The sequence below is a fragment of the Callospermophilus lateralis genome, chromosome 3 (genome assembly GCF_048772815.1).
Source record: "Callospermophilus lateralis isolate mCalLat2 chromosome 3, mCalLat2.hap1, whole genome shotgun sequence".
In the NCBI taxonomy this organism is placed as follows: domain Eukaryota; kingdom Metazoa; phylum Chordata; class Mammalia; order Rodentia; family Sciuridae; genus Callospermophilus; species Callospermophilus lateralis.
In genome coordinates, this window is record NC_135307.1 from 106,325,368 (window position 1) to 106,334,382 (window position 9,015).

Genomic DNA, 9,015 nt, shown 5'->3' on the forward strand with positions numbered 1-9,015 from the left:
AAATATGTGTGGAAATAAAGATCAAACGTAGTTCTTTTTTTTTTTTTTTTTTTTTCCCTGTAACTCTGGGTTGCAAGTTGTTATATATCATTTTGGCCATGATGTCATTGAATTGCTTATACTGTGGCAAGATATTCAAAGCGCAGCTTTTATACTGCGAGGACTTTCCACCCTGTGAAATGTAACCCCCCAAAAAACCAGTTCTCCTTGAAGAACTGGAGGATTTCTGACTTAAGTATATTTCAAAAAACTGTTGCAGTACAGCAAACAGAAAGCTAACACAAACAAAGATTACTTGTAGCCGCAAGCATTTATTAAATGCTTTGCTACATGGTAGAGGTCATGTCTTAAAGACTGTGTATGTATTGCTTTTGAACATCCTAGGCTCGTATAGGACCTAGAAGAAAAATAATTTCTCTGAAGTCCATTAGAAGTGAAAGAAAGAAAAAACGGCTACAAAGAACCATAGTACTAGCCAGTACTATGAGCATCTACCTCTATCTTCCACTCTGACAGAAAGCAAAACCTTCACCATTTGTTTTTCTTTGCTGACACACAGACAAAATACTAGAAGGCACTTTGGACTTCCATCTTTCATGTACAATCTATTAACAGCCTGTCTATTGGGCTTTTGCCATATTTTCTAAATTCTTGTATTCCCCATGAAGTGTACAGTTAACCTACTAAATGGCCTCCAGTTTTGCCTTTCTCCAGTCTTTTCTGACTGAATTTCTCCATCACAGGTAAACTCAAATTAGTCACCTACTCAAAAATCTCCAATACAGTGTTTAGGACACTCTATTCAATCTATCCCCAAATTCTTTCTAATCATACTCCCTAATAATCCCTCTCCCCTTTACATTCACATTTACTGTACACTGAGGCAAATGTAAAGAAAAATATACTCTTGTTCAGATAAGGCATATACCATAAAAAAGAAACCAATGCAAGGATGTATGAACAACAGTGAAAAACAGTATGAAAGCCAGCACAAGCAGCATGGCATGGTCAAGGAAGTGAAAAAGAAAACATAATCTCGTGGGAGAAGTGAGCAATGCTAATGCCTTTTATATTAATCCCTTACACTTCTATATTACTTCACAGTTTTGAGAGAATAACATTTAAGTGTGCTCTTATATGCTTCATTCCATTTCATTATGTTTTTAGTTAAAACTTTTATATTATTAGGGCAAGGTGGGCATTGTTCCCATTATGAACAAAAATTAAGCTCAGGAATGTTAAATGAGTTACCCAAAATACACAGCAAGTATTGATTTCCTTACCTTCCCTAAAGCACTGCCACCCTTCCCTCTGTCAATAATTATTCAGTTTAATCATTACCAGGCTATTAGTAATTCTCAGAGATTTTGAAGGCAAAAGGCAGAGTAAAAATTCTCAAGGTGGAATAGTCAGCTCAAAAATTTTAGTACATAAATGTTATTATCAAATAGTACAAACAAACTTTACCATATAGCTTTTACATTTTAACGTTTTCCATTTTGGGCTTGATTTTGATAAATTTGTATATGCCTGCAGAAATCATCAATTTATGGTCCCACTTTAAAACAAAACTAATGTCAAAAAACACCACTAGCACCCTAACATACCCAAAAGAAATTTGATGCAGAGGCTAACTGAAGAAAATGAACATTCTAGTAATTATAGTTCTTACCTTCATTCTAACTTAAGAACAATGAGAAGGGGCTGGAGGTGTGGCACTATGTAGAGCACTTGTCTGGCATGCATGAGGCCCTGGGTTCAGTCCCCACCATTGCAAAAAAAAAAAAAAAAAAAAATTCGAAGGACAACAAAAAGGTAATTACTGCAGTGAAGAATGAACAGTGAAAGCAGATTAGTAAAATATTATTTCTGTTTTTAAAAAGTCAAAAGTAAGGGGTGGTTTAAAAGTTAATAACTCTTAAAATTTTGTTAAAAGAAATATTAACTTCATACTAATCCACACCCATACCCCATTCCCCAACCAACTCTATGGGTTTCAGAGGAAAAAAGGGGAATTTAGGAACTAAAGGAAATACTGGAGAAAGCTAGAGTATAAGACATGAAAGCATGGACTATATGAAAACTTAGGAAGGAACTGGGCATGGTGGTACCCACCTGTAATAGCAGCTACTACAGGCTGAGGTAGGAGGAGGATTGCAAGTATAAGTTAGCCTGGGCAGTTTAGCAAGACCTCCTTTCAAGAAATAAAGAGGGCTGGGTATGTAGCTCAGTGATAGAGCGCCCCTGGGTTCAATCCCCAGTACTGCCAAAAAAAAAAGAAAGAAAAGAACAACAGTAAGGAGCAGGCCAGGAGTGGGTAGGAGAGGAAGGAGGAGAAGAAAAAGAAAAACAAAACTTAGAAACCAGGAGAAAGCACAGGAGTGGGTAACACAGTATGTGCACCAGAGGGAAACTTAAGCATCATCTGGTTAATCCACCCCCTTTATTGGACAAGTAGAAGCACTGAGTGCCAGGAAAAGACCCGTGTCTTGACTCCTAAGGTATTTGTTCCAGGGCTCCAAGTTCTATATTCCATTGGGATGGATGAGATTTATGAGTTAAAACATCAGTTATTTTATTAATTGTAAACTCCTTTCTTGTTTTCCTAAACACCCAATCTGTGTACTCTTTTTGTAAGTCTGCCTTTTTATTCTAATTTTGATTGACACATAGTAAGTGTACATTTTAATGAGGTACAAAGTGATGTTTTGATACATACATTGAGAAATGATGTAATCAGGGTAATTAGCACATCCACCACCTTAAACTTTTTTTTATCAGTTTTCTTTTTTATGGTGAGTATATTCAAAGTCCTCCTCCTAGCCTTTTTGAGATATGCAATGCATTAATTAGTGTTAGCTATCACTCTTCTGTGCCATAGAACACTACAACTTGTGCTTCCTTTCTTACATTTTACTAATTCACCAATCTCTCCTAATCTCCCCCTTCCCATTAAGTCTGCTTTTAAATGTTTAGTTTTCTTTTACTCTGAAGAACCACTAGCCTCAATGATGTGTAATCTATTTATGTTCACTTCACAGAATTGTTTTTCATCTCCATTACTGGATGTTCCTATGGCTACACCTGTAAGCTCAGAACAACCACAGTCTTCCTCTGAGTAGATTTGTGTGTTCCAGGCACTTGGCCTGACCTTATTACACCATCTTCCCGAGTACTGGTAGCTTCATGCTGTTAAGTGAAACATAAGGCTTAATGTGGTCAAAGAGGACCAGGAACATGAGGGCACATCTCTGCTGTTTTCAGGAAATGTTGTACAGGAAATGCTTACTTAAGGAATAAGGGAAGAAGGTGAATTGTTAAAAAAAAAAAAAAAAATGCAAATCTTCTTTGCTTGGCTGGGCAGAGAAATGTTTTTAATGGAATCTTTGTGTGAATCAGCTAATCCCTGGCTAAGCAAATGTGTATAATAATAATATTATAAATAGCAGCTGTTAGCCAGTACTTACTACCCATCAAGCATTTTCATACCTTTTTAGCCCTCATAACAGTCTTATGTGTATATATTACTACTCCATTTTATAACTTGGACTCAAACAGATTATGAACTTGATTAACAATTTATCCAACTCAGACTGTGAACTATGATTTGTGCTCATCGTTTTAACCAAGGACACTGTGCTCTTACAGAACTAACAGTATTTTGTCTCTTGAGGAAAGTTGAGTCAGAACACATACACATGGCCTTGAAGCATATAATTTGATAAATCTCCCACGGATTTTTCCCTGACCCAAGAATTTTGACAAGGAGTAGAAGTGATATCAAGACAAAGAAGTAGTTAGCCAATGGCATGAAAAACCCAGGGACCTTCCAATTTTGCCTCCCAGATTAAATATATAGTGTTCAATAGTCTCTTCTCATATCTGCCTTAGCTATTTGGAATTCAAGTATTTTATCTTCATCATTTCACTCCTCTTCTGATGAATGTACATAACTAATATGATCTGATGCAGCCTGGATCCACCTGCCCAGTATGGTGGCTAGAACCCAGGGTATATTCAATAAATGAATGAACAAATGAACATTTTTTCTGCAATAAGTATATCTGACATTGTGAAGGTCAAACCCTTCATATGCATTATTTGTTATTTGTGACAAGGCTACAGGTAAATGCTTGACGCTTGAGCTTAGGTTAAGTAACCCGCTCATAGTGACCTATCATTCTGGAATCAAAATCAGATATGGTTTCAGACCCAATTTTCTTGGCCACTATACAATGTTCCCGCTGTCTTCATCATTAATAATCACTACTTTTATGCATTTAGCAGTTTGTCATGTTTCTGGCATAGTGCATAGAATTTTTTTATTATTGTATGAATTTAACCTCCAAAATAATGCATTTACTATCCATTAGTAGGTATTATTTATTTCTTCCATCTCCCACCACTTTGTGACCATAGACAAATTATTTCATCTCTTAAAGTCAGTTTTTCATCTATAAAACAAGGAGGATCAGAAGTCACAGGGTTTCTATGACAATTCTAGAAACTATGTAAATTTTCTAGTACAGTGCTTGTATGTGCTGGAAACAAAATACACATGCCCTACCCTAAGTCCCCTTTGCATGAATGCAGTTTACTTCATACAATACTATTTTGAGAAAAAATTTGCAAGGCAGTATCTTAGAAATATTATCCAGCCAGACCCTAAACAAAGTGCCTCAGATCTCTTTCAGCCCAAGCTATCTGCTCTCTTACAGAATAGGCACAAGTTAAAGGATGATTCCAACGGTCCATATATTTGGCAGTATATTTTTCTAATCCAAGATCAACACACATGGTTTAAGAAATAGGTTTTGTTTTTTCAAAATTGAAGTATTATATTATACAGTAAAGTGTCTAATCTCAAGTATACACTAGAAGATTACACAAGGATACACCCCTGTAACCCCACCCAGGTCAAGATATGGAATGTTTCCATATCTTCCCCCTAAAATCAGAGTGATTTAAAATCAACAAAGATCATCTAAAACCAGAACTGAAAACCGGAAAACAAATAAAGAACTTCGAAATCTGGGCAAAGGGATGGTTGGATTTGGAAAAGGGTATTAGATAAGACAAACCCCACGTTGGTCTTCTTTTGAAAAGTGGATGTAGGGAGCTTCTATGCATTCACGTTCATTTTGTCCATTGAGCCTCACAATAATTCTGCGATATAGTCAAGACTTAATCCTTTTGAGCATCGTGAGAAAACGAACTTGTTCAAGGTTGCCGAGAATACCGTCACCCCAAGCAGAAGAAAGAACTGACTCCAGAATATGCTTAGCAAATCCAAGCCACGTGGCAGAGGGACGGAAGGGCCTGGCATCAGGTTACCAGGCAGCTTCGCTCCACCGCGGGTATAAAGGCTCAGACCAGCTGTCCTTGAACACGGGTGCTGAACTCCGCCGCGGGAGCTTTGAATTTCTCTGAGGCTACCTGACTCTCCCAGTGGGTGCCCCAGCCAGAACCTTGCAGGAACCATCTGACCCTGAACTCCAGGTACATGAGGGGGACCCAGCGGTGCTTAATTCCACTCGGGGACGGGGAAGCGGTTTCCTGAGGATTTGGGCTGTTAAAAGAGGAGAACGGACTACAGTTTCCTGAAGGGGATAAAAACTATATTAATTATAGCTGATGATTGGAGTGCAGTAGTTCCTTAAGGATTCAGGAAACGAATGTACAGAGCAAAGCACCTCTTGGCACCGAGGATGGAGCGACCAAAGTTAGAAGTTAACATTTTTGAGAATTTCTGTCTTGCGTTAGGCAAGAGCAGAGGAAGAATAAAGCAACAAGCTCCTTAAGTGTATTTGACAACGGATTTGAGATGAGACAGGGAAAATGATTGTTTTTCAATCAATCACTGAAAAAATAGTTTGCATTAGGGAGAGAGATGCAATTTGTCTTGTGTGGCGGGAGGCTGGGCAAAACACCCTGAAGTAGAAAAACCGCGACAGAAATTGCGGCACTCTGCGGGGCTCGCTGTCAATTGATGTGCATTTGTGCGTTGCAGGTTATCTCTAGCACAGGGTCAAGGGGATAGGCACCTGCCACCAGATGTGGTGTCTGGAGAGGCTACTGCGCAGCAGGGAGGGGCTTCTCCTGAGTAGGGCCCGGCGTGCCAGGGCCCGCTCGCCCACCGCGTGTGCCAACGTGCTCACTCCCGACCGTATCCCGGAGTTCTGCATCCCACCGCGACTTGCGCCCAACCTGGCCTTGGCTACGCTCCGGAATTCTTGGGGTGAAGATACAGTGATTGACGAGGGCGTTGGCCTCACGGACTGGGACCCGCGCTCACAGGCCGCGCTCTCGCTGCCTCACCTGCCCCGCGCGCTCACCGCCTACGGCTTCTGCACGCTACTGGAGAGCCCGCACACGCGGCGCAAGGAGTCGCTCTTTCTCGGGGATCTCGGAGCCGCGGAGCTCCAGCGGCAGCCCGCCGCCCAGCCAGTGCCCCGACCCCGGGCGCACACCTACGGCCGCGACGAAAAAAGAGGCGTCCCCGGCTTGCTCCTGCGAGCCCAGGACGCAGCTCCCGCCGCGGCACCTGTCTGTCCTTGTCCGCCCCGGGACGCTATCTGCCCGAGGCCCTGCGGTCGCCGCCTCCTGCGAGCACCCAACGTGCTGCTGAGCCGTGCGTTACAGGCTCGGAGGAGTCTCGGCTTGGCTCGCACTCGCTCAGTCTCCAGCCGGAACCAAGACGAGGAGGGCGGCGCCACCTCTCAGTCCACAGCTCTGGTCCCCGTGTGCCAGTCGCCGGCTCCGGGCCCACGGCCCAAGCTCCTAGAGGCCGAGGGCAATGTGGCTCTGGACTGCGCTGGCTGCGTCCTGCGCCTGGCAGCCGAGTACTGCCTGGATAGTGGGCGCCTCCGCATCCGGCTGCTGCGTGCCGAGGGCCTGGCGGGAGGTACCCCTGAGCCACGTGCGGTTGGTTGTCGCATCAGCCTAATCCTGCAGCCGCTGGGCGCCACGCTCAAGCAGAGCAGCTCGGTGCTGCGACGGAGCCGCAAGTTCTCCATAGACCAGGACTTCTGCTTTGAAGGGCTCACGGAAGACCAGGTGCGCCGCCTGACAGTGCGCGTCAAGGCGGAGAACAAGGGCCGCGGCCTGCAGCGGAGCCGCTTGCTTGGCCAGGGCGAGCTGCTGCTGGGCTCTCTCCTGCTCTTCTGAGCCCCTCCCTCGTGCGAGTTTGTCATGCTGGGGACTCTTGGACACTAATAGCAGCTTTGTACAAAATAAATGTGTATCTGTTTTTCTAATTAGGCCTTCGTTTCAGTCCACTATTGTCAGAGATGATATTGGATTGACTTTCACAGTAAAGGAAGTTATTTTTTTGGTGTAGTTTGATGTCTTGATAATTATTTTCACCAAATGGAACGATGTTCTTCACTTTCCCAATGATATAGCCCAATTGCATCTCCTAAATTCCACACACTTCTGTTGGGAAGTGCAGTGTTAGGTTTTTCTCATTTTAAAATTTGTTCATTTCACTACATCCATTGAGACCATCATATGGATGTAGTTAAATGAACAAATTTACTAAACAGTTCTAAAGCACTGTTTAAGACCCTGGATATGAAAATGAGGCCAAGGAAGATAAAATGGTGTCTCCATGGTTAACAGTGAATTACCTGGAACACCAATCTGATACACTTAACTACCCAGCTTGCTGGAGAAAATGAAACCATTTTAATATTCTAAGTTTAAGTAATAATCATAATAGTTTTACAAGCATTAACTTACTTAATTCCTGAAGAAAAAAAAACTCTAAATAGTAGGCACTGCTATCCCCATTTTACAGATGATGATATTAAGGCATAGAATGAAGAACAGAGTCAGGGTTTGAAGTTAGACTTTCAGTATCTCACCCATTACTCTCATATAAGTAACACCATAATCTAAGGTGCTGATCTCCTTAAAGAGGGGATTCAGCAACCTCTCTAAGATTGTTGAGTCTGAGGATGGTGTCTCCTCACATTCCTCATCCTCTTCTGGAAAAGTAAATTAGTTGAAATGGGTCATTAATTAACTCATGCATTAAACATTAAGCACTGAGATGGGCTGGTATGCCTGAGGCTTTGAAGAGAATTGGACTCATAACACAAAAACTGGTGCCTCTCTTACTGGCTGGCACCAGCTGAACTAATCTGCCAGAACAAACAGTCTGGAGTGGATGTATAACAGTGTTCTACCTCTGGCTTCTGATAATAATAGATTTACTATGTTTTAAAGGATGCTTTATTCTTCATACTTCATATTCATCAAGCATATTTATTCCTCTCTGATGCATATAAGAGGAAAATGTATTCTAAATGAGAGTTGAAAACATTAAAATATGTAGTATGGTGTTAACTATCACTACATTATCATTCTGGATTCAGAAATGGTTTCTGTTTTTGTCAAATTTATTGACAGTTTTAACCACCAGTGCTCATGAAATATGCTAAAAAGATCCTCAGCTTCAATCACAACTCAAGTATAAACCAAAGGTGAATTATGGTGATAGTTATTTACAAGATGATTATTGAACCATCATGGATAACTGTGAATTCATTGACTCTATCAAACTCAATCACATCCAGAAGCTTGCAGTCATTGGCCAAATGAGTGATGACATCCTAGTAGTTCACATCTAATTTGTGCTCTTTTACCTACTCAAAGCCACTATTTACTTGACCTTTAGGCCAATAGTTATTTTTTAAATGCATAATTTTCTTCATCACTTTAGAATTTGGATAGGGTAACTAATACTGAGATCACATATATCATGCTCTAAAACCATTTATCTATGTGTAAGTTGTGGGGTTTTCTTTATCTTTTTGTTAAATTTTTTAAAAGATTGAATTGATTATTTAAATAGCAAACCATTATTCTAGAAAATGGTACAATCACTATTGTCACTAGATGATACATATATATGTCATTTTATTAAGCAGATTTCTCCAAGTAGGTGAATCAACACATTTCATGAATCTAAAATTTCCATAAAACAATAGTGGTGATTTCCAAACTGAATCA

General features: G+C 41.0%; 1 protein-coding gene across 1 annotated transcript; it reads left to right on the plus strand.

Moving 5' to 3' along the window:
* Window positions 1-6,054: 6,054 nt before the first annotated feature.
* On the plus strand, window positions 6,055-7,167 carry C2cd4a (C2 calcium dependent domain containing 4A). The gene has a single exon (XM_076849406.2). The coding sequence runs from the start codon at window positions 6,055-6,057 to the stop codon at window positions 7,165-7,167; it is 1,113 nt and encodes a 370-aa protein (XP_076705521.2).
* The last annotated feature ends 1,848 nt before the right edge of the window (window positions 7,168-9,015 follow it).